Source organism: Kwoniella dendrophila, chromosome 5 (assembly GCF_036810415.1).
Source record: "Kwoniella dendrophila CBS 6074 chromosome 5, complete sequence".
Taxonomy (NCBI): domain Eukaryota; kingdom Fungi; phylum Basidiomycota; class Tremellomycetes; order Tremellales; family Cryptococcaceae; genus Kwoniella; species Kwoniella dendrophila.
Genome location: NC_089480.1, coordinates 1,136,574 through 1,162,132, shown reverse-complemented (window position 1 = coordinate 1,162,132; position 25,559 = coordinate 1,136,574). Strand labels below are relative to the sequence as shown.

The 25,559-nt window shown below is 39.4% G+C and overlaps 7 protein-coding genes and 1 non-coding gene across 8 annotated transcripts; 6 read left to right on the top strand and 2 right to left on the bottom strand.

The window, feature by feature from the left end:
- Positions 1 to 952: 952 nt before the first annotated feature.
- On the top strand, positions 953 to 3,537 carry L201_004272 (uncharacterized protein; the record flags this gene model as incomplete). Its single annotated transcript, XM_066220016.1, has 4 exons — positions 953 to 1,316; positions 1,374 to 1,585; positions 1,643 to 3,335; positions 3,428 to 3,537. 4 exons carry the CDS (start codon positions 953 to 955, stop codon positions 3,535 to 3,537), a joined length of 2,379 nt encoding a protein of 792 aa, XP_066076113.1.
- Positions 3,538 to 4,341: 804 nt separating this feature from the next.
- Positions 4,342 to 8,305, bottom strand: L201_004271 (uncharacterized protein; the record flags this gene model as incomplete). Its single annotated transcript, XM_066220015.1, has 11 exons — positions 4,342 to 4,449; positions 4,558 to 5,197; positions 5,279 to 5,367; positions 5,455 to 6,091; positions 6,147 to 6,294; positions 6,352 to 6,422; positions 6,486 to 6,888; positions 7,031 to 7,240; positions 7,393 to 7,599; positions 7,664 to 7,805; positions 7,868 to 8,305. 11 exons carry the CDS (start codon positions 8,303 to 8,305, stop codon positions 4,342 to 4,344), a joined length of 3,093 nt encoding a protein of 1,030 aa, XP_066076112.1.
- Positions 8,306 to 9,605: 1,300 nt separating this feature from the next.
- L201_004270 (uncharacterized protein) lies at positions 9,606 to 10,333 on the top strand (the record flags this gene model as incomplete). Its single annotated transcript, XM_066220014.1, has 2 exons — positions 9,606 to 10,128; positions 10,209 to 10,333. The coding sequence occupies 2 exons, from the start codon at positions 9,606 to 9,608 to the stop codon at positions 10,331 to 10,333; spliced, it is 648 nt and encodes a 215-aa protein (XP_066076111.1).
- Positions 10,334 to 12,478: 2,145 nt separating this feature from the next.
- Positions 12,479 to 13,393, top strand: L201_004269 (uncharacterized protein; the record flags this gene model as incomplete). The annotated part of the gene is made up of 4 exons (XM_066220013.1): positions 12,479 to 12,664; positions 12,726 to 12,791; positions 12,871 to 12,958; positions 13,032 to 13,393. 4 exons carry the CDS (start codon positions 12,479 to 12,481, stop codon positions 13,391 to 13,393), a joined length of 702 nt encoding a protein of 233 aa, XP_066076110.1.
- Positions 13,394 to 13,857: 464 nt separating this feature from the next.
- L201_004268 (uncharacterized protein) lies at positions 13,858 to 16,654 on the bottom strand (the record flags this gene model as incomplete). Its single annotated transcript, XM_066220012.1, has 5 exons — positions 13,858 to 15,249; positions 15,326 to 15,490; positions 15,574 to 15,747; positions 15,811 to 15,951; positions 16,019 to 16,654. The coding sequence occupies 5 exons, from the start codon at positions 16,652 to 16,654 to the stop codon at positions 13,858 to 13,860; spliced, it is 2,508 nt and encodes an 835-aa protein (XP_066076109.1).
- Positions 16,655 to 17,600: 946 nt separating this feature from the next.
- On the top strand, positions 17,601 to 21,588 carry L201_004267 (isoleucine-tRNA ligase; the record flags this gene model as incomplete). The annotated part of the gene is made up of 11 exons (XM_066220011.1): positions 17,601 to 17,622; positions 17,723 to 17,904; positions 17,974 to 18,394; positions 18,464 to 18,777; positions 18,838 to 19,053; positions 19,120 to 19,437; positions 19,500 to 19,666; positions 19,726 to 19,917; positions 19,983 to 20,329; positions 20,394 to 20,563; positions 20,626 to 21,588. 11 exons carry the CDS (start codon positions 17,601 to 17,603, stop codon positions 21,586 to 21,588), a joined length of 3,312 nt encoding a protein of 1,103 aa, XP_066076108.1.
- A 690-nt stretch (positions 21,589 to 22,278) lies between these two features.
- On the top strand, positions 22,279 to 24,592 carry L201_004266 (uncharacterized protein; the record flags this gene model as incomplete). The annotated part of the gene is made up of 2 exons (XM_066220010.1): positions 22,279 to 23,736; positions 23,792 to 24,592. 2 exons carry the CDS (start codon positions 22,279 to 22,281, stop codon positions 24,590 to 24,592), a joined length of 2,259 nt encoding a protein of 752 aa, XP_066076107.1.
- Positions 24,593 to 25,185: 593 nt separating this feature from the next.
- Positions 25,186 to 25,271, top strand: L201_004265. The gene has a single exon. It is a non-coding gene; the product is annotated as a tRNA-Arg (tRNA).
- Positions 25,272 to 25,559: the final 288 nt, after the last annotated feature.

Genomic DNA, 25,559 nt, shown 5'->3' with positions numbered 1-25,559 from the left:
TTTCTACAACAGAATAACCGAGTTAAAATCGTTCTTTTATTGATTATCAGTATCACTCTTCAAGTGGCATTGACTAAAGGGGCAACTATTTGAGGCTGATAACAGATCCATAACCGCTTGATCCCCATTTGGGTCAGGCACAGTCTTTTATATTCCTGTTAAGGGTTTTATGCCTCGATCGCACTATCCACCACGTGTATCATTGTTGCTTACCAATCCTTCTTTTGTTTTTTCATCTCCTTCCTTTTAGCAGCATTCGACTTTTGATTTTAGCTGTGCGGTGCGTCCATGCGGTTTTGTTAAATGTTTTCCCGAACTTCCATACTTTTCAGCTACGCGGTCAGCGAAGAGCGAGTACTTTCCATCACAAACAGTCATCGAACATTACTTGTATACGGTGCGTGAATCTCTTATGGTTGATTCGATCATAATATCTCTATCACAACAACAAGTATAGCTTAGAAACGTATTCCTGCTTGGACGGTGAAAGACCCAAAGGTTGATAACGGTGATTGCAATTACAGCAACCTCACCATATCAAACTTTTCGCCACTTACCGACTAAATTTCCACGTCCGACGATAACAATTCTGTAATCTTCGGTCATCTCATCCTTATTCTTCACACGTTCATTCAATTTATATATTTTACTATACTTTAATTCAATATAATCTCATTATAGTCAGGCTGCTCACCACCGACAGGACAGCATTCACCTATTATATACTGTACAACGTTGACATTAGTGCGGCCATCAGCCAGTTCGCCTGATTTGTCATCGCTACATTCCTTCGGATCCGGCATCTACGGCATATGGTTACAATATAGTTTGGACATTGGTTAATCGTTTACATAGACAGTTTGAACCAACAAGACCATATTCAGTAACCAATTATCTTGTACAATAGCTTTATATCAATTGGCCTCGATACATACACTGGAATTTGCACAAAATGGATAGTGTATTATCACCTAAAACTTCCGCATTCCTCAATTACCTCAACACATCCTTTGGCAACGATGACTCGACTACTGACTTCACAGTCGATAAACAGAATCCAACTTCATTCCCCCCATCGGCATTCTTCAACACCATGCCTGTACCTGGTCGAGATACACCAGAAGATACTCCTCCTTCAGCTACTGAAGAAACAACAATTTCACCAAAAAAAGGGCAAGACACTTTAAGTGCATCAGACGATTCAGAAGATGAAAGAGCAGTATCTGGTAACAGAAGAGCTAGTGGGTCGGGTGTAAATAAACGAAAAGTTGGCAATGGCCATAGAAAATCTACATTAGATGATGAAGACGAAGAAGGTTAGTAGGCTATCAATGCATAGCTAAAGAGATGATCTAATCTTTTCGTTTCAACAGATTCTGATTCTGGCGTTTCTGGACACGAAGACAAGAAAGCTCACAACGACAAAGCAGATGGAACCGCTAAAGGAAAAAAAGGAGGACGCAAGTCGAATGCAGGAGAAGAAGGTGGAAGAGGTAAAGAACCCAATAAAGCTGCTAGAAGAAAAGAACAAAATAGAGCAGCACAAAAAGCTTTTAGAGAAAGGCGTGAAGCTCGAGTCAAAGACGTGAGCCACTGAGTTGTTCGTGTCGAATCCCGACTGATGTTTGAATTCATATGATAGCTCGAAGAAAAAGTTGCTGAGCTTGAAGCCAAATCATATGGTGCTTCAGTTGAAAATGAGAATCTCCGTGGTATTTTGAAACGGTTACAGGAAGAGAATATCTCGTTGAAACAATCAGCATTCACATTCTCTATGCCTGTTAGCGGTAACAGCGGTAACCAATCACAGGCTGATAGTAACAATACTTCACCTTTCAATATACCTCGACCACAAACTGCCAAACCACCTACTCCACCTCTCAGTTCTGTGGACGACGGTTTGAAGAGTATCAACGATGTGCAAAATCCATCAAACAACAGCCAATATGTTGATTCCCCAGAATCATTAGTCTCCATTAACAGTGGTTCTGGTAGCGTTTCCGATAACAATCAACAACAGCAACAGAAACAACCAGATCTTTCGCAATCTAATGCTTTCAATGCTTTCTTGTTTGGTAATAATAACAATAACAACAATGTCACAAACAACAACACATCAAGACCTAATGTCAATCCCGTGCAATCACAAGGTGGATCATCCACTTCCGATTTGCAATCGTTTGGGACGCAATCCTCCTCATCTTCTGCGCCAATGTCATCACCTTCCAATCAATCTGATATCAACGCTCTTTGGGCTTCATTATATCCACAAGGTGTCGAAGCTTTATTGAATGATCAGACACAACAACAAGGAAATGGTGGCAACGTCAGCAACGGGCAACAACCACAATCATCAGCGCCATTCGGTAATTACATGATGTCAACTCCATTCACTCTACTCAATTCACAACCTGATTTCATGTCATTCGCCAATGCTAGTGAATCCCTTGGTATGAATCAGGCTTCAACAAGCCAACAGCCAACTCAAAACCAAACAGCTTTTCAATCACAACAACTTCAATCACAGCCTCAGCAGCAGCAGCAATCACAGCTGTTCACTCAACCGCAAACTTCAATTCAACCTACACAAACCTCAACCAATGATTTCAACAGATTTGCTTTCCGTGATACCACTTCTGACGTTGCCAAGGTTACTGATTCGATGAATAGTTGGAACGATATCACCGATAATAGTGTGAATGACTTCTTAGCTGCTTTAACTGGTTCAGGCAGTAACAACCTTGATCCCGACTTGAGCGGTGCAATGGATCAGGATGATGCTTTCAATGCTCAACTCCAACAGATATTTGGTGGAAATTCGCCTTCGCAATTGTTCAACTTGAATAATCAGTCATCTTCATCTAGCAATGGTATGAATCCATTTAGTCCGACAAACTACTTGAATATGTCACCATCACCTTTACAATCACAATCCAACGGGCAATCACCACAATCAATTACATCAAATAACGATAGATCATCTTCATACAATTCACCGCAATCTTCCACTGGTAGTGGCTCTGTTGCATCATCTGCCTCTTCTGCTCCATCATCAGTATCACAAACAAATAACAGTATACCCATAACGTCATCAAAATCAAAAGGAACTTTCCAATTATGTACTGCTGGAAGAGAAAATCTACCAAATGGTATAAGTACATTCGGACCACCTAAAAAAGCAGGAGAAATCGTTCATGTAGTTGACACACAAGGTAACACTATTAAACCATCTGATTTGTGGATGAGATTTGGTATGAAACATGATCATGTTGTTGATCATTTAATGATTGACGATTTATGTGATCAAATGAGAGCCAAAGCTACATGTAATGATGGTAAGTTTTCTTCTTTTGTCCTTTTTACCTCATCTAGATAGAAATTTACTAATAATCGCATCTATTTGTTCTCTCTTGGTCAACATATATAGGTCGATTGGAGTTGAATGTAAAAGATGCAGAAATGATGTTCAGAATGGAAGGTGGTGATGATCATAAAGCTAGAATAGAAAGAATGAAAAGTCGAGTAACGAATAACTAAACTTATCTCCCATCAAAAAAGAAAAACAAATGATGCTTTCCGTGAAAAGCAGGAGATATTTTAGCATAGATTGTTCGGAAATAAGTTTTTCTTTCTTTCTACATTTCAAGATTATAAAACAGAAGACCAAGTTTCTATTCAAAATCCTCGTCCCAATTGAGATTTCCTCCATTTTAACTTATCCTTTATCTTTTTTGAATGTTTTTTTCTTTCGTTTTTCGCTATTTTCATTTCGTAATTTTGTAATCAAAAAGGTCTCGCTACTCTTTACTATATATATATATATGTATTGTACAGTATGTACTCTTTGTGCATGTACTAAAAAGGTCTCTTAGATCGAAGCGGCGAATACAATCGTAGTATACTTTGCGTATATAGCAAGTATATTCGTTTGAAATACTTTACTGAATTCTGATAACAGGTCATTACAAATCAATAATCCCTGCTGGTTGATATCAATAAGTCAAATGACTGAATAAGTTATAATAGTGGATGAAAGTTAAATGATAATCATATATAGCAGGCCTCAACTGAATTTTGGTTCTGAAAATATCTAGGGACATGCTCGTAAGATACAAACAAGCTGCATATACACAAAATCATCAAGAATAACAGAAACGCAATTCTGCCAAAGGTATAATAACATAGTGCAGGGTAAAAGAGAAGAAAAAATAAAATGAAAAAGGGAATAGGAAAAAAATATTTTATCTTAAAATCCGATTGAAAGTATCGATTGAAATGCAGAAATGCAGTATAATCATGGTGACCAAAAGAACTTGGAAAAACGGAATTCGATAGAAGAAACTAGAATCCGAAATTTGCTAATTTCTTCAATACTTTGACTGTACCACCACCAGCCCCATTATTCTTATTGTTACTAGGTTCTAGTAATTGTGAACGTTCCCATAATCCCTTTTAAAAGAGGAAAAATCATGAAAAATCAGTTTACAAAGTTATCTTTCGTTGATTTAGAAATGCAAATCTCTACAAGTTGATAGGAAAGGGAAAAGGTTAACTTACATCTTCGTTGGTGATGATGTTGGTATTTTCGATCAACTTTTTGAATCCCTCATTTACTTCACCTCTAATAATTGGTCCTCTAACTTGACAATCAGGTATAATCTGTAAGATTTCACCAAATTTATAAAATTTATCCCATTGAATTTCGACTTTTTGCTGTTCCATTTCACTGTGTTCATTTGATTCTTCTTTATCATTACTGTCATCTTTTCTATCGTTATCTTTAATATCCTTCTTGTCCTGCTCGTTACTGATTTCTTCTCGCTTTATTATTCTTTTATCTTCACGCCTAACATTTTGTAATCTATTAATTAACCCCAATAAATTAGTTAATAAAGGTATTGAAGCTCTACCATTCGATATATCAGCTTGCAATGCTCTTCTATAATGTAAATATCCTCCTCTAGGATCCATTAATTTCAGGTGTGATTGGTAATCTTTTTCCAAAGTTGGTGACAAAGTTATTAAAGACTGTGTTATTGATAATCTATGAATAGAAGTTTCTCTTATACCAGAGATAACAGCATATAAAGAATCGTAATTGTTCAAACGACGTAATTGATGAGCTATCATGATGAATTTTTCGACAATCTTGGCACGATGTTTGGGTTTTGGATGAGCAAGGATGATGGTGGTGACCCTAAGACGGCAGCAAGAGGCCATCAATCAGTATGAATAATGAAGCTCAAAGACGGGACCAGAACATCTTAAACCTACTTACCATCTAGACAAATGATTGAAGAAAGCGATAGCTTTACCAACAGGTCCATTGGTCTCTTTACCCAGATCATGTCGCAGAAGGTCTCTGGCCTGGGATGTTTATATTTACGTTAGTCGAACGAATCAATCTTGCAAGAGAGGCTGAAGATGCTGGCTAGAATGTTCACAACCACTTACCCGTATAGCAGTAAAGAGAGTCCATTGCATCTTAGTCAACTCTATTGCGAAATTCTTGGCATCCGTATTCAGCACCAAATTATATGCTTGTGACCATTTATTAAAGTTTGATTCATCTGCAGAGCTAACACCAATTTTGTCATCTGAACCCATCTTATGGTTATAACCTATTCCATGTCTATCGTTATCCATAGGTAAACTAGATGTTGAAACAGAGCGCGTAGATTGTGAATTAATGGTATGTCGATGAGGTGTTTGGTGATGTGAATGTGCATCTTTGGAAAATGGTGTATCCGGTGGATCATCTTCTAAGATACCTTTATCCATCGACAAATCAGTAAACTCATACATCATATCCGTATCTATCATCAGGTCGTTTGCTGCTGTAGTGTCTGACCTAGATTGAGGATGTGAAGCGACAGATGACTTCGAACTTGATCCTTTGACAGACCATGATTTATCTAAATCCACCACTTCCGATAATGATTGTTCTACCATTATTAATTCGCCTGTTAAATGAGCCATGAAAGTATGGTGCAAGGTGAAAGCAAGGATCTCTCGGAATATCCGCTGAGTAGTGGAGTCCTGTAAGTCACCCGGATGCCGTGTAACCCAATCCACTAGAGCTCCAGTCAATCTGGTCGTAGAAAGGTCAGCGCACCTTACTCATTAATGACGAATATTTGACTTACTTCATCATAGTCCAGTTCTTCACGTCTCTTGAAACATCAAATGATTCTATTTCAGAAAGTCGATCCAGAAACTCCTGCATAACTTCCCGAGGTTCCATAAATCTTCGGTATGTCATTGCAAATGATTGAACAAATGTTTCATCCGAAGCTGACAAATAATATTCAGCTGAGGGAAATGATCATTGATAGAAGAGGTCTAGCTCACCTTGGGAAGAAGCGATTGCTGCAAATAATCTGTTGAGCAATTCCTCAACGCTCAACCATACCGGCGGATCCCTATCGATACAGTTAGATTCGATCCAAATACTCATAAAACCAAGGAAGACAGAGATAACTCACATAGTCTTTCCTGTCTGTGTAACTACTCTTTCATTCTGTATTACCCCGTTACCCTCAGTAGTGGGCTTCGGTATTTCTCTTTCCGGCTGCTTCATTTCTGTCCTTTGATCTTCTTTCGTGGTTACGACTTCTAGACTTGATCTGGGTGGTGGACCTTTCATAACCCAATTCAGACTACTTCCACTTGATCTATGATCTGACATACCATCTTGATCCCTATCAGCAGGTGTCATGTTGAACCCACCGCGGTGATGCCACATAATCTTGTTATCAGAGGAAGAAGCGTCACTATCTACAGGCGAAGATAAAGCTTCTAATGTTGCTGATGCCAAAGCAGGTGAAGAAGGTGGATGATGTGATGTTATCATTAACTCGTTGGTAATTTGTCTGCGTTGTTGGCGTCCTAGCAAAATTACAATGACAAGGTGAAACAGGGTAAGCAGTGTTTTAGCTTACGCACGGTCATTTATGGGATCCTAAATGAAGCTAATTATGCATGGATCCCACTCAAACTGCTGACCAAAAAAGGGTCAACAGGAACTCACGTTGGCGCTGTTCCAGCTTATAGACCAACCATCTTAGTGCATTGCGCATTTTCGATTTACCTTCCGATGTTTGAGTGGTAACTTCAATGAGACCAACATTGAAAGGTTCACCGACTGAATTGCCATGATGAGCGTCAATTTCAAGTTTTGTGTCTGGATCTGTTTTGCAGGCTAGCATGACAATTGGAATGCCTGATGGTGATAAGATTTCTGCGAAAAGAAGGAGAACACACATTGTAAGCAAGTGGGGAAACACGAGGGATATGTCAGGCATCACCATCAAAGCGGAAGCATGCCTTTCAATCGCAACCAATATTGATCGAGGCACTGGTGGGTAACTGTTTTACACGAGTAGAACTCACTTAAGGCTTCGCTGATCCCAGATAAGGTTTCCATTTTTGTTGCATCATAACAAAATATCGCTCCAGCTACACTAGGTATTCCTTCAGGCCATACGGAGCTTAATGTTGGTGATGGGCCAAGTGCGTGAATGTTCATTTCCAGAAATTCAACTTTCCAAGGCTGTTTTAGTTTCCCTCCTGGTTCAATCTGAGAGTAGCATGATGTGACTATCGGACACGCGCAATTAGTCACGCAATATTGATCTCTCTGGACATTGGATGAATTACGTACCTGTATGACCACCGGCTATCTGGGTTTTAAGAGGATGGGACATGCCCCAAGTTTTCAGAGCTCGAGCGATCAGAGTAGTCTTGCCAACGTGATTGTGTCCTACTACAGCTATAGCATAGTCTGCATTCGATGCAGGAGGTACCTGTACCATCTATGATCAGTTTAACCGACGTCAGCACAACCAAGCAAGCGAGACTGACTTACGCTAGGTCCATGAGGAAGTGGAATAGGGGTCTTACCCTTATCTATAATATTCGTTTTGTGCTCTTCTACTATATCATTCATCCCAATATGCTTCGATAAAGTTGACCTCCTGGTTCTTAGTTCTCTCCTACCTTCTTGTGAATCAGGTGGAAACCTTGCACTCGCAGGAGACGATTTTGTTGAAGAACTTGAATCTGGATAATCCATCATTGTTGAACGCATCTTCTTCATGGCTTCCTGATCCATCTCAGATAGCTTGGCACGTGCTGATTGTAAAAGTGCCGATTGCTCTGGACTCTGATGTTTGGAATGAGAATGAGAAGATGAAGAGAGAATGGAAGGTGAAGGTAGTGGAGATGGTATTTTCGAAGTGGGAGGAGATGGATTGGCTGATGAGCCTTGTTTCTGTTGACCACGAGATGAGATACTATTCATCATCTCGATGGGAAGAGTTGCGATAATGTTGGATTGTTTGAGTTGATCCTTCTATAATTCTTGAGAGCGCTCCCTGATAGATTGGATGGGTCAGTTCATGAATATTGTTATAATGATTATTGTGCAGCCTATATTTCCGGCTCTATAGCAATGAGGATATGACATTAAAGCGTCACAATGATAGTACGTTGTAGGATCTATCCCTTAAGACAATAGGTAAAGACAGAACAAGAACTTCATGAGAACTTACCAATCAATAAATCCTCATCAATATCTTCAACCGAACGCACAGACGGTTTTCAAATTTACTTCAATGATCAAAATCGCTGAATTTATACTTCATCTAATTCTAGGTTCGCTGGTGGTATTTTTACCGTGTAGTTGAAGTATGAGGAAGCCGGAACAAGGGGAAAGGAGGTGTGTATGAAAGTGTTTGATCGACAAAAAGCTTCAAGTTTGATGATGATGAATATAAGGGTAAGTCAAAAGCTAGTTTAAGGATAGAATTGTATGATTATTGTTCATCAGCCTTTTGTTATCTTTACTATGTTTGAGAGTTTCAAGCAGGATTATCGATTCTCAAGATAAGAATGATAAGTGTATGCTAATTCTACAATTGAGACGCAACTTTTTTCTGAAACAATCTGACCAGAATTGCCCGTCTTTGTACGACACATTCCTCCCACAATTTCACAGCTAGCTTACGTCCTCGATTGATTCTCCTCTTGTGATTTTACGTATCCTTCATATGCTCACAGCCCATGCAGCTACAAAGATTCTGACATTCCTTCTAGCCACAGAACTTTTGGAGTAAGGTCCAGATAGACGACGTACTCACGATTGCGTACGACGATTAATCGATTACTGTAAATCTAGAATGCTTGACGCGATTAAAGCCGTTTCAAAAGATGACCATTGTTTTCATCTATATTCTCCTTGTTATGACATGCCTGTTGTTCAGATTATATGGGTTGATTTGTCGTTTAAGGCCAACACAGAGCTTGAATGTGTTGCACTTTCAGTCTCAATGCAATCGTGATCATGTATTCTCATCGCAATAACTCTTTTTTTATCCAATGTTGTTGAATATACACACCCTTCAAAGTCCATTCTTGTTATTGACGCTTGGACTTCCTCCACCGACTCCACGTGGTACGAACAACCCGAAAACAATCAGCTTAGCTTCCGAGATCTCGGTTTTGGGTGTTTGGATTAATCAGATATCAGGCGTAATTTTTCGTGTTGTTGTAACAATTCACGCCTTATCAGTGATACACGGATTTCAGCCTACTGACAGCTCAAAATGGTTGGCATACATCCTCGACAACTCTTGCGACAATCTTCATCTTTAATACGGCGGCAACCAAATGCAATCCACTCGCGAGTAAAACAATTAGGTCCTCGAAGGTATATAACACCAACATCATTTGCAGATTTCAACCCACCACCAATTAGACAAAGGTTAAAGCCCTTAATACCATTCTTCATTTATTGGAGTATAATAACTTCATTAGCAGTACATTTGTTGAGATTAAGAATCAGTTCAAAAGAAGAATTAGATAAATCGAAAGCTAAAATAACTGTTTTGACTGAAATTATTGAAAATCTACAAAATGGTATTCAGATTAATGAGAATGATATTCAAAGGGAATTAGAGATGGTTGGCTTAAGAGAAAGAACTGTGCTTTCCGATGGATCAAATCGACGGGATCAAGATGTTGAAGAAGATACTTCTAATGTAGGTTGGACCGAAGTATTATTCGGTAAAAAACGAGTAAAACAGGAAGAAACAGAATCAGCAGATTCGTTAGATGATTGGGTACAAGGTATGTTCTACTACTATTCGATCGTCCTCCTGACATTGATTAGTCTCACACTGATCTCATTTGAATGTACCATATGATAGTGGTCAACGAAGCTACTGGACCTAGTAAACTACTACCGATATTGCCTTCTATAAGTCAACCCCCGAAAGCCCCGGAAAGGTTGGGTGAAGCTAAACGAGCACCTTCATCAAGTGTGTATTTGTAAATTGGTTATTCAAGTCTTTTTAGAATTACCTTGGTCACTATGTATAAGTTATACATTTGGATAACAGATTGGCTGTCTATGAGGGTAAGCCAAGTGTTAGCGGAAACTAACTGTACACGGATGCTTGGAATCCATCCATGCATACACAGTTGGTCGTTTCGAATAATCGTTTGTATAAGCGTACAAGTTACAACAAAACAAGTCATATGACGCCATGAAATCCTTTCGAGAAACTTTGTGTTTTTAATTTCACGAATTATTCATCAGAACCCTTGTTTCCCATCAAAATTCACCATCACCATCATTGAAGTCCCGACTTTTGGGGTGCCCATTCATAAATCATCCCCTACGCTACGCAAAATACACAAACTAATATACGGATCGGACCTTAGTGAAGGTAGTCGGGTTTGATGGTGAAAGTGCAGAAGATAGGCAGACGTTATCTCTTGTTCAACTTCAGGTGAAAAATCAGTCAAACCTAATCATAACTAACTCATTATTCTCAAATTTTCGTTACAGGAATTCGGGCGCCTGCGATCATGGGAATCAGTGTTACCCCAAAAACCGATATCAATCCGGTCAAGGATCTGGTCGATTAATCATTCTTCACTAATTCATACTTGAATCAAGGTCATCTGACTAAAGGCTGATTTAGCCGGCGGTATTGGGAATGCCTCATCAGATATAGTGTCAATACCCGACTTGCCCAGAATTTAGAAGCTTGTATCTCTGTATTTCTGGGTCACACGCACACCATTATGATAGCGGTGTCGACAGTATACTGATTTTCCAGGAATTTCACTCTGACAGCATGATCTGCACCTAATATCGTTTCGGGCGTAATCATCAAATAAACCTGATATAGGTATCTGGCTGGCTAGAGACATTTACAGTAGCTCAACTACCGAAACCGACAATCTTTAGGTATTCAGATTTTAGCAATGATCTGCCTTGCTTTTGATGTAAACGATAAAGTCAAAAGGAATCATCTGAAATATACCGCCGGTATAGCGATGGGGTTTAAAAGGTGACGGAGTACAAGCACTGATCATCTGATTTTGGTTTTACGCTAGTGGACTACCCTTCCTTTCAACTGCTGGACGATGAAACGAGAATCATATTGCTTGTGAACCACTAGTTTAGTCTGATAATGGCTCAGATCATACGCTTTGATCACCAAAATCAGACTCTAAAGGATGTTTGTCAACTTCTAGAGAACATAGTAAGTTTGGGGAAAAGTTAAATTCCAGACTTACTTACTGAAATTATAGATCATTTGATGACTCCGCAGTCCTTAAGTTTGGGTCCTTTCGTATCTTTGGTAACAAAGTATGGGGTAAGAAGGAAAGCGGCAGTTAAATGATCTAGATTGATTTGTTTCATCCTTTCGTTTTTTTCGCTCCTGTCTGCTCCTTCTCCTTATCTGCCCTGCTTGAATACCTCTTTGCCCTAAAAAATCCGTGTTCTCTGCAAGTAGAAATTTAGATGATTGTCTGTTGAAAGGGATAGGTATATGTCGTGAGGAATTGGAGATAAGGATCTGCGTGTTCACAAACAGAGATATAAACCCATCTGCATCCCCTTTCGACATCAACTTTCTTCCCCATTTCATCCTTCCTTTTCAAACACATCAAAGTATAACACAACATATCAACCAACTTCTCATATCTTGCTACCCCACATAACTCCTCATCATATCTCAAAACAAATAACTTTATCGTCCAAAGGTAGATCAGATATATAATCTGACCCATCACTCAATTAAGGGGTAAGCGTGTTCCCTTTCTAGTATTTACCATAACTTTGGAGGAAATGATCCTTCTCACAAATCATGTCTGTTGAGGATACACCATCCGCACAGACGGAAAACCGGCTTATCCAACGTTTTCATATCCAAGCGAAGTTGACCTGCTGACATTGTTTGACATGTTTCATCATCGCTTTCAGTACAGATCTACACCTTCTGAAGCCAAATAAACGAACCACTCACAATACATAAAGAGCCTCTACTATCTTCTTCACGACTACCATCAATCTCTTAAACACTTTCAGCTTCAACAAGGAACATCAATAATCCCAATCAAACCGCATAAATAGATCAATCAACTATCATCTTACCCTCTTACCGCCATACCCCGATACAATATGTCTTACTACAAACCTTCTACCCTCATTGCCGCCACTTCCGCCGACCTCCACCCAATACCCGAAGCCTCATCCTCTCGACTTCCATTGCCACCAGTGGCAGAAGAGGGAGTTAACGGTCAAGGCAAGGAGAAGAAGGTGAAGAAGTTGACCGTCGAGGATATGGAGAGATTGGCCGGACAGATAGTAAGCATAGTCTATTATTTGCCACATCTACCGCCAAATGCTCACCAAGGTACCTGTGCAGTGCAATGTCCGACCTCTTGGAGCATGTCAACGTGCTCAACCCGCAGGCAGCCTGTACTGCGTCAATGTAAGTTGGAGCTTCTTTCAGCTGAATATGCCATAATATCTGGCCGGAAGCTGACGATATTTATTTCTTCTGTTTACAGCACTCATGCCAGGCATTGAATGCCGACGGTGATCGATGCGGTAACTGGGTTGCCAATCCAAGAAACTCGCGGTTCTGTGCTAATGGATGTAAGTGAAATCCATATATCTGATTTTTCCCTAACGCATCCACATTCGTGCTGACAAATGTTCGTATCCACAGGGCACATGGAAAACTCTCGCCACACCCATCTCTCCGATCTCCTCAACTATCGGAACACGTTGAACCGACAACAGTCAACTGAGCGAGAAAGAGCAAATGCTGCTCAGTTGTACTATATCGAGCAACGTTTCCCATCCTCATCATCTTCATCTACGTCTTCCGAATCATCGACCTCACCTTCTTCCCTACGCAATAATAGTTCATTCAGTCCAAGGATTAGAACTATAAGTGAGAAAAAATCCAACAATGCGAATGGAGAAAGAGGTTGGGGTGCATATGGTGTTGATGCGTGGTGGAGAGGTAATTGGGGTCTAAATACGGAGAGTAATAGCACTACTCAAATCAGAAGAAATAGTTCATAAACATTTTCTGTTCCATTTTGTTTCGTAATAATTTTTCATCCAATTTTCTCATACACTTCGATTTCCGATATTTCTCTTTTCACAAGTTTGGACACTTGCCTGATTTCTTTTTTACTTCGGATATGGTTTTTTTTTAATTTTAATCGCGTTGTATTTGCTTCATCTGTTCTAGTGGTATACCTTAATTTCGTGCGCTATTGGTAAAAATCGTTATTTAATAACCTTTTTCAATTGCTTTGATCTATTGTAATTTTATGGCATAATTGTAGGAATAAATGCGATTTCCTTGCTTTTCAACACAAAAACACATGCAGTAAACTTGCTTGTAGGCGATCTGTTTCTTCTCAAGTCGATATCGTGTAAGCGCGTAACTCTCATCAAATGACATATGTATATACCAAGGACAAATTGTATCATTACTATGCTTGTATTAGATAGATACGATGTTCAAATGATTGTTCAAATTAGTCATAACCACCATGATATCTTTGACCTGTATTCCTGGTTCTTCGACCACCGCCACCACCACCACCTACAGTCCTACCTTCACCTGGAAAATTGTCACCACCATTATTGCTGTTATTAGGTGTATTTGAACCTTTATTAATCTTATTTTTAGCTTTTCCACCACTACCTCCGACATTATTACTATTTCCTTCTGATCCAACTCCTTTTCCACCTTTACGTTTCCTATTCTTCGGATTATTGTTACTTGGTGTACTTTGTTGTTGTTGTTGTTCTCTTCTACCACCTAAAGCAGAGTTTAATTCACCAGATTTACCTTTGATTTTGATACCACCATTCAATTCTTTCAAATTGTTATCTAATTCTTTACCCCAATTTTCAACTTTACCACCACCATTACCTTGTTTTCTCCATTCATTCTCCCAATCTTTTTCTTCCTTATGGTTTTTACCTTCTCCTGATTTATTCTTTTTCTTCCTGCTTGATCTGCTAGAAGAACTTGGAATTTCAACGACAGGTATTTTCTTTTCAGGACTTTTCCCTTTCCTACTTGAAGAAGAATTAGGACTATTACTGTTATTATTGTTACTACTAGGTGTATTATTACCTAAAGCACGATTTATTAATGCTTTTGCTGCACCGCTTCCACTTTCTTTGCCACCTCTTGAAGAAGAACCGGGTTCAGATAATTTACCAAACGAAATTACTTTTGCAGGTGCAGATGAAGGTATTGGAGCTGAAGAATCCATTAAATGTCCATGTGAAAATGGCATTGAATTTGAATCATTTCTATGTCTTGGATTAGATCTTTGTGGTGATCTTGATCTATCCCTATTCCTTTCATTATAATCATCTTTATATCCTCTATTATTTCTGTTTATCGAATTAGAACCATTACTATAACGATTTCTACCACTTCTATCTGAATACGATTGTTCTCTATCACGTTCACGATATTCTGAATCCCATGGTCTTCTTCCATTCCCATTCCTTGAGTTTGTTGGTGTTGAATATCCACCTCCGCCTCTTCCTCTGCCTCTTATGCTCAAGCCATTTCTGTTTGAAGGATTATTATCGAACCAACTTGGTTCATCATCATCATCTGAACCACCACCTTGATTTCTCGATAATTGGATTTGTTTTGCTTTTTGTTTTTCTCTTGTTTTTTTACCTGCATTTGATCCACCAAAATTCTTGTAACCGCCAGAAATGAATGGTAATTCATCATAATCATCCTTTTCTTCATCGTCGAATCTCGAATGTGTAGGTATAGGTAAATCATCATATCGTTTAAATGAAGGATTGAAGAATGGTCCTCTGGTTGCCATTTCTCGTGAAAATGCGGAAGGTGCTGTTAATCTTGCAAGTGATCCACGCCGTTTCTGACAATCCTGCAACAAGGAAAAAACAGGATCAATCAGTTCCCATGACATATCATAGAGTATATTTGGATTGAAATAAACTTACATCACCTAGATGACCTTCTTTAGCACAATTATAACACCATTCATCTGATGATCTACCTCCTATAGCTTCTTTTTCCCATCCTTCTGAGGTCACTTTCTCCTCCATTATCTCCTTTCTGGAATTCGGTGAAACATATGCATAGACCCGCCAAATTGTATGGCAAGTCTAATTTGTCCCCAATGAGTCAATAACCAGTTCTTAAATGACGATATTGAGTGATATGATTCGCGATTGATGTTTAAACCCACATTTTCCGTATGATCCCTACTTCCACATCTATCGCAGCCTGTCCTCCTAGATGATCTAGAGCTAGGATCTGGACAATCTTGTTTCCTATGTCCTCTACCTCCACATCCGAAACAGACTAATACTACTGGACAGTCTCTCCTTTCGTGAGAATCTTCAGCTCCACAAGTTGTACACTAAACACGAGAGGTTATATTCAGCTAAGCGAGAGAAGTGTCAAACAATGGCGGAATGCTTACGATAATATGTTTACAATCTTTACTCCTATGACCAGGTCTTTTACAATTTTGACAAATTTTGCTTTGATCAGCTGTAGCTAAAAAAGTAGCTTCCACTTCTTGAGTCTCATCTTCTTCTGGATCAAAGTATCGTTTCGAGCCCTACATAAAATGCATGATTAAGGATTTTGCTGTTCTATGTTGGTATCCCGGTCAGAGCTGAACTTACTTTACTTATATCATCATCCACGAAATGTAAACCCTCCATCAGATCATCCTCATCATTTATCTGGTCATCTGCTTCACCATTGACTTCAGTCTTTTTCGAAGGCGATATGATTGAATCCACCAAGACATGCGAAGGCAGTAGTAAGGATGAATCCATTTCTTCACTTGTCGAAACTTTATCTTTTCCTTTTCCATTAATCGGACTTATCGACTTTGGCTTTTGTATTTGGACCGAAGGTCCTGCTTCTGTTGAAGTAAGAGATGGCATCATTGTTGTACCAAATAGACCAGGGGGCTGGAAATGGTCGTTTGAGGTATCGGTTGATTCATTCTGCTGAGCTTCGACAGTACCGGGAAGAGCAGGTGAACTTTGAGGTATCTCATCGATAAATATATCGCCTCCAGCTATACCAACTTCTTCTATTTCCCCATCCTCTTTGTCTTCCTTGCTGGATGATTTACTAGGTCCAGCTTCAGGATGTGTATCAAAGACTGACTCTGGCGGCGGAGTAGGTGAGAATCTGATTCCAGTCCCAGCTAACAACGATCGTGGTAAAGGTGTGAATGAAGATGATGCGTAAGTTGATGAGCCGGGACTTCCGTTCCTTGATGGACCGGCAGTACTTGGGCCAGACATGTTGCTATATTGCTGAACGACTCAGTAGTTATGATCCTTTAATCTGCCGTGTCCAGTTCTTTCGGCTGGGCTTAGTATTTTTGAAGAGTAAAGCGATCCCAAAAACGACTGTTGAATCACTTCTATCGATCGTTAAGTATTGCTGATAAATTGAGGAAGATTCTTCGATATCAGGTGAACCAGTATAAGGGATCTGACGGATGATTTTGGAACGTTGTCAAGACTTAAACTACGTGAGCTATATATATGATTAGGTCATTAATTGCAACAGATATTGAAAAATCAACAATATTTTGAAATCTTTAATCTCTTGAAACAAATACGATGATGAAAGTGGAGGTTTCATTCAACGTGATGATAGCGAGTTGATACTGACTTGACATTGAATTGCCACCGTGGATTACGCCGATATATCGCAAAACCCCGCTTGATTATCTCTGAAGATTAATAGCTAGTAGAAGGTAAGCGGAGATGTCAACCCTGTCCACCTTATATGCTGTAACAAAGATAATAGAGTTGAGATGTAAGCGGAAGATATAGGTGAAAGGAAAGCAAGGTTTAAAAAAGTTGGTGCATGCTTACGAATAAAGCATGCGATAACAGCTAAAGCCTCTTTACCAGATTGCATTGAGCTTTTTGAGTGTAGCAAAGCTCTAGTCCTCCTCGAGTCTTACGACTACGAACTGTTCTTCGATATTGAAGCTTACAACAATAGTCTCAGCTTTCGACCAGAAAATCAACAAAAACCAAGTCGAAGGATAACCTTATTCCTTGACTTGCTTCAATTCGACTCGATTTTATCAACCTTGTCATCACGGCTTTGCTGAGTCAAAACGTGTCTCCATATAAGTGGCAAGAAACATCAGTACTGTTACCTATCATTCACAATCAGCATTCCCTCCCCACTTTAACATCATCATATACTTTAGAATAGAAATTAGACAAAATGACTTTTAGAGCTCACGACCGTAGGTTTGCGAAATCCCGTTGTTATCATATTGTTGAATGACTTCAGCTCAGCTCTGCTCTGCACGAATGGACTAATTTACGTTGTACTTCCTCTTACAGCTTCCAAACCCATCTCTATCCCTACCACAGAGCAAGATGTCATGAAATATTGGCAAGACATTGATGCTTTCAAAACATCACAGAAACTCTCAGAAGGAAAACCTGAATACAGTTTCTATGATGGTCCTCCTTTCGCTACTGGTAAACCCCATTACGGTCATTTACTCGCTGGTACAATCAAGGTGTGTATAGCTTCCTCGTCAGAGGCTGAATCGAATAAAGAGCTAATATTTAAGTTGAAACTTTTGTAGGATATCGTAACACGTCATGCACATTCAACGGGGCACCATGTAGAGAGAAGATTTGGATGGGATACACATGGATTACCTGTTGAACATGAAATTGATAAAACTTTAAATATTAAAGGTAAAGAAGATGTCATGGCAATGGGAATTGATAAATATAATGCAGCATGTAGAGAAATCGTCATGAGATATTCTGGTGAATGGAAATCAACTGTAGAAAGAATGGGTAGATGGATTGATTTCGATACAGGATATAAAACTTTAGATCCAACTTATATGGAATCTGTTTGGTGGGTATTTGGTCAATTATGGTCAAAAAATCAAGTTTATAGAGGTTTGAGAGTTATGCCTTATTCAACCGGTTGTACAACCCCATTATCAAATTTCGAAGCTGGTGAAGATTATAGAATGACTTCTGATCCTGCAGGTGAGTTTCTGTCTTCTTCAGTGATCATCTCGAAATGAATATTCAACTTAAATACCTTGTTTCTTATAGTTACCGTCACATTCCCCCTTGTTGACGACCCATCAACATCACTTCTCGCATGGACAACAACACCTTATACGCTCCCTTCCAATCTTGCACTTTGTGTACATCCAGATTTCACATATATCAAAATTTACGATTTCGAACGTGATCAAAATTTCATCCTTTTAGAATCACTTCTTAGTACAGTTTACAAGGAATTAGCTTCGGGAAAGAAACAGGATAAAGATGCTAAACCCAAATTTAAGAAAGTTGGTCAATTCGTTGGTAAAGATATGGTTGGATGGAGATATATTCCAATGTTCGATCATTTCACTGAACAAGTAAGTTATCATAATGAATCTTCTCCAATTTGGTGAGATTGCTAATAAGCATGCGTAAAGTTCGAAGACAGAGCTTTCAGAGTTATTTCAGATACTTATGTGACCGATTCTTCCGGTACCGGTATCGTACATCAAGCTCCCGCTTTCGGTGAAGACGATCACAGAATCGCTGTAGCACACAACATTGTTAGAGATGATGAAATCCCACCTTGTCCTATTGATGAACTCGGTAAATTCACTTCGGAAGTACCAGAATATGAAGGAAAATACGTAAAAGTGAGTAAACCCAGATTTCAATTAGACCTATCAGGATGTACAAGGCTAATAATCGTCATTCAATAGGATGCCGATAGTATCATCATCAAAGAATTGCAGAAGAAAGGTCGACTTATCGTTAGATCAGACATCATGCATTCTTACCCATACTGTTGGAGATCAGGTACACCGCTTCTTTACCGAGCTATTCCATCTTGGTTTGTTCGAGTAGCCAACATTTCAGATAAACTCGTCAAGAACAACGAAAAGACAAGATGGGTACCTGCTAATGTAGGTGAAGGTAGATTTGGTGGATGGATCAGAAACGCTAGAGATTGGAATATCTCAAGAAACAGATATTGGGGTACTCCTATTCCTCTTTGGGTCAGTGAGGATTACGAAGAAGTAAGTGCTGTCTGTGCAATAAACTCACTTGATATAGCTAATCGACTGATGGTTTGGCTTAGATCGTCGCTGTTGGTTCTATTGCTGAATTAGAGAAACTTTCCGGTGTAACTGGTATCAAAGATTTACATCGTGAAAGTATCGATAACATCACTATCCCTTCACAAAAAGGAAAAGGTGCACTCCGAAGAATTGAAGAAGTCTTTGATTGTTGGTTTGAATCAGGATCGTAAGTTCTCATCGTTGCAAGATTCAGTAGAACTGCTCTGACTTGAACTTTTTCTGTAGAATGCCTTACGCTCAATCACATTACCCCTTCGAGAATGAGCAAAGATTCAACAAATCTTTCCCTGCCGATTTCGTCTCCGAAGGTATTGATCAAACTAGAGGTTGGTTCTATACATTATTGGTACTTGGTACTCATCTTTACGATACCGCTCCCTGGAAGAACTTGATTGTAACAGGTCTTGTACTTGCTGCGTAGGTTTATTATGTTCCCTCAGTCAGGCTCTACGCAAGTAGCTGATCTCATCCCCATCATATAGTGACGGAAAGAAAATGTCCAAAAAGCTCAAGAACTACCCTGATCCAATGGAAGTAGTCAACAAATACGGTGCCGATTGTGTTCGATTGTTCCTCGTCAACTCTCCAGTGGTAAGAGCCGATAACTTGCGATTCAGAGAAGAAGGTGTACGAGAAATTTTGGCCAACGTTATTCTCAAATGGATCAACTCGCTCAATTTCTACCTTGGTCAAGCTGATCTTTTCGAACGAACAAACGGAGAAAAATTCGTATACGATCACGATGCTCCTAAATCTTCTAACGTTATGGATAGGTGGATTTTAGCTACTTGTCAAACCCTCATCCAACACGTAGACACTGAAATGGCAGGTGAGCGCATTCAATGTTCGCTCTCGTACAGGTGGGATGGAATACTTACATTGTATTCTTTCAGCCTACCGACTTTACACTGTCATTCCTCGATTACTCGATTTCATCGCCGATTTAACCAATTGGTACATCCGATTCAACCGAACTCGATTGAAGGGTGCCAACGGTGTTGAGGATACAAAAGCAGCATTAAATACTTTATACGAAGCTTTGTTCACATTGTGTTTAACCATGGTAAGTCGTCTTTTACATTGTACATAAATAACCTCACTCACTCATCAACTATGCCTTCTTAGTCCTCTTTCACACCATTCACTTCAGAAACAGTCTACCAAGCTCTTCGACCCTCATCACCAGCACCTAAAGATTCTACACAAGATGTACGATCCATTCACTTCCTTCCATTCCCAACAGTCCGACAAGAATACTTTGACCCAGTCATTGAAAGACAAGTTCAACGTATGAGAGCAGTCATTGATCTTGGTCGATTAATCCGAGATCGAAAGACTTTACCTATTAAAATTCCTCTCAAAACACTCACTATCTTCCACCATGATCAAGAATACCTTGATGATGTCAAATCACTTGAAGCTTACATTTCAGCTGAATTAAACGTTGTCAACATCGTTTACACAAGTGATGAACAAGCCGTTGGAATCAAATATAGAGCTACCGCAGATTGGCCAACATTGGGTAAAAAATTAAGAAAAGATTTAGGTAAAGTCAAGAGTCATTTACCAAAAATGTCTACAGAAGAATGTAAACAATTTATCAAAGAAGGTAAAGTATCAGTTAATGGCGTAGAATTGATCGTTGGTGATTTAGTTGTAACAAGATTCGCTGAAATTAATACATCAGAAAACAAATTTGATTCAGGATCAGATAATGATGTAATTATCGTATTAGATATTCAAAAACATCCAGAATTAGAATCAATGGCTTTGATTAGATTATTAACTTCTAGAGTAAATAAATTAAGAAAGGAAGCTGGTTTAATTCCTTCAGATAAAATCAATATCTACTATGAATTTACTTCAGAAAATGAAGAAGATTCAATCAAAAAAGCTTTAACGAGTAGTAAAGATAATGAAGAATATTTATTGAAACAATTAGGTTCAATCCCAATCGAATTATCTCAAAAATCTGAAAATGATCAAATTTTACAGAAAGAGGAACTGAAAAAATCAAAAGATAAAGATTCTGAAGAAACTGCTGCTTCTGAAGGTGACAAGTTCATTTTAAGTTTATCAAAACAATAAATTTAGGTATATATATGGATCATCCAACATATAGAATAGATACAAAGAATTTACAGATTTTTAGAGGTCTTGCTTATTGTGGCTGCATCTCCACCGCTTAACGATTTTCTTCCTTGATTTAGATATTTCTCTCTTCAATTTCGCTTTCTAATCCAATGCATATTATTCAGGGTATAAACGTATTCCTCTTTTCTTTTATTTGCCACATATAGTTTGAATTACGTATACTTTACTAATCATTCCTTTTAGCAACTTTAGCAATACTGCAATACTGCAATACAAGGCGGTCCGTGCGTAATAAGGTTTCAACCAAGATACTAAGATTGGACACAAGTTGACTCAACTGTCTTAGTTGATCGTCATATCCATCAAAATCGCTGATCATTGTCATCAGGTGATATGATTTGCTGACAAATCAGGAAAGGAAGATCAATCTATATGATATCCGTTTTTCCCCTACAATGTGATTTACTAATTTGTTCTTCTTCCTTGTTTGTCTTGACAATTTTCACTTCAACCATTCCAATACCATCACGCATAGTAGAAGCCTTCACGATAAATAACTATATCGGAAGGTAAGTTCTCAATAACTCTCGTTATTGCTTACCCGTCTCCTCCTCCCATCCCTCATCTAAGTGTGTGTAGAGCTGATGTTATATTGTGATATCAGCTGAAATTTCGTAGTTCACGATGGCTAAGCATCCCGCCCAGCTTCGACCTGCCCATCGATCTCGCTCTACAGGTTCTTTGGGATCTGCAACTATCCCTTCACCTCTCGACAATTCAAATACCAACGTTGCTTCTCCCTCCACCTCAACTTCCAATATGCCCAAAACCCTCCTCGCCACCACCAATAAAAGTCAAGATCCCAATGGATTGGATACAAAATCAGATTGTTCTTCACCTTTATCAGAACCTGAGCTTGAACATGGACTCGGAGAAGATTTCGTGGCTATCAATCACAAGCGCAATCCTGATCCTAATTCTGTTAGTTCAGACGAAAATCAGGAATCGGAGGAAAAACAACTTCCATCAAAGAAAGATAAAGTAATCGTTCACACATATGCCAAACGAAGACATTCGGATAATCCAACTACATCATCATCATCAGGTCTATTAACTAAAAACCCTCTTAAGAAGAATATTAAAAGAGTTTCTTTTCATGATGGTACCGATGATACTTCATCAACTTTCGCATCAAGTGTTAAAGCTGGTTTAGCAGGTAAAAACCTGTTGGTAAGAGAACGTTCAAGAGATTCTGTAGATATAGTTGTTAAAGGTAAAAAATCTAATCTTGAATGGCCTTGGGAAGATGATGATGAGCCACCTCGCAAAACTACCAAGAAGCAAAAGGAAGAATCCTCCTCCAATGTAAATAAAGATCAAAAAGCCTCATCGGCGAAAGATATTCGCAAGAATAAAGCACCCAATGCAGGATATCAGACTATTCTCAAGTTAATAAAAGATGCAAGACCAAAGGAGGATGAGGACGAATTTGAGAAGCAAGAGAGTAGTCCTGACAATAGGGAAGAAGATGAACCTGTCGACAATGAAAATGAAGTCACTAACGTGGTCGAGCAAGATCCACCGGTTGCCGCTACAATTGGCGATAAAGCTACTGAACATCATCCTTCAACTCAGGTCCATGATATTGTAAACACCTCTGATACAGCTGCCGGCAACTCGTCACACGTGAAACACTATGGTCAACCACCAGTTATCAAAGGAGACGTGCCCAAGCACAATGACGCCGATAGAACACAAGCACCCGTTCCCGTATCTCAAGTCTCACCCAGCGGTTCAAAACCAAATCAAATTTCAAGCATTTCCAACACTTCTACAGACTACGGTCATCCCGATTCATATTCGCATACAATCATGCCCGGTCTGGCCACAGCGATGGCAGCAATAGAACCTATCATGCAGGAGATGGCTCTTTCTCAGTCAGGAAGCCAAATTTCCATTCCTGACGCTCCAACACTTACATTAGCACCTACACCAGCGATTCAACAGAATGATCAACCACAGTTGATTACTCTTAAAAGACTTGCGCAATGCAAGGAGATTATCGATTCACTTCAACATCGCCTTCAAGTTGTTGAGATGGAAAGAGATTGGTGCTGGACCAGTCTATACTGGACAAATCAAGTAAGCTTATCTTGTGATTGATATAGTATGGCTGATGGGTTTACTGTACTTTCAGGTGGCGGACAGATTAGTTCCACAAAATTCTTACCAATTTGTCGCTACAACCTTCGCAAGACTCTGCGGGCGATACATCGATGGATCACCCCTATCTGAAAACCATCAATCGGATCCTTCCTCTATCTACACTTTAGTCCTTGACTTAGCGGTGTCAGTAGACAGTATTTCGCCAAATTTCCACTCCCTAGCTACTTGCCCAATAATGGAATCAATCTTTTCTCGATGCCTCCGAGTGCTCATGCGAGATTACGATTGCTTAACCCCTATGAAGATCAACACCACGACTCATACGATAGCTATCCCGTCTGCCAATCCGGTAGATTTCTTCCAACCACCTGACATACTATGGACTTTTGCTCATATTGGTGAACCAATCTTGTACCAACCTTTATTGAACGCTATAAAAAGTGCATTATGGTGTTGTCCCGATACAAGAAGAGGAATCAGTTTGTTGATATTATTGGGTAGATTGCAAGGTGGTCAAATGAAATTAGGTATAAATAATAAAGCCTGGGCGAGAAATATAGGATTGTACCTGGAGAACAATAATTGTAAATTACCTTCTAACGGGAATGTAGATTTTGGTTTTGGTAAAGTCGATGAACAGGAAATCAAGGGTGCATTGAATTTTGTTAGACAAACTAGGATCCAAGAAGAACTCAAGAAGAAGCAAGAAAGAAAAGAAATGTACGAAATTGAACCTGCTCATAGAGGGGGAAAAAGGAGAAGTAACGAATCGACTGCAGGTATCAATAGCAGTGAACATGAGAAAAAGAGAGGAAGGACTTCAAGACATTAAATGGAGGTAATTCAGCCTCGATCGAAGTAAGGTTGTTCCGATACCAATGGGAAGCGAAGACGACGCGGATGAAGAAAGCTCCCTGCTATCACCCACCTCTCATTTCTGAACTCGAACTCAAATAGCAACATTAGGCCCAAGAATCATATGTCATCTGTTGTAACAATAATTTTGTCGAAAGCTCAAAACAAAAAGGTCGCAGAATACAGATACCCAGCACTCTATATATTTTGTTACGATGTCCTTTCTAATCTCATATCTCCATGTTCTTAGGAACGGAGCTGAGCAAACAGCTCGAGAAGATGCATGATCATGTCACATGTCCAACAATCAACAACGCAATGTACTCTATCGTTCTTGACCTTATATTCGCCCGCAGTACAGTGGAACTCCTTGAGAATACCGTGCAATGTTGAAATTTCTTGTCACGCTGCCCTCGAAGAATATGGGCAATATCAGATATGCCCCTGAGAGCGATCACTGATGTAAATACGTACTCCTGCATCATTATCTGAGTCGTCAACAAGCTAAACGTTCTATCTGCGTTTACAAGTTCAGTTAATAGGACAAACAAAATCACGAATTCGTCACTAGCCCTGTTAGCACAGCTGGTAGTGCGTAAGACTTCTATTCAATCAAGAATATCTTAAGGTCGCGGGTTCGAGCCCCGCATGGGGTTAATGTTCTTTCTATGCGGTGTGAAGGTGCGTCTAGCATTGTACTTTTAGCTCGAATGGACATACTTTTGACCTTAGTGCTTCGCGTTGCTTTGCTGGAGGACTTTTTTTTACCCCCAAGGTGAAGGACCAGTTGGTAATGCCGAGCGCGATAGCTGTTATTGTCGTTTTTCTCAAAGGCACCGAGATAGGTGAGAAGGGATGAGGGTTCATCCACCAGCTAATTATAATTAGGTCTGTATAGTAGACAATTAATTTGCTAGACACGATCTCTAAAGTTAAGAGGATTA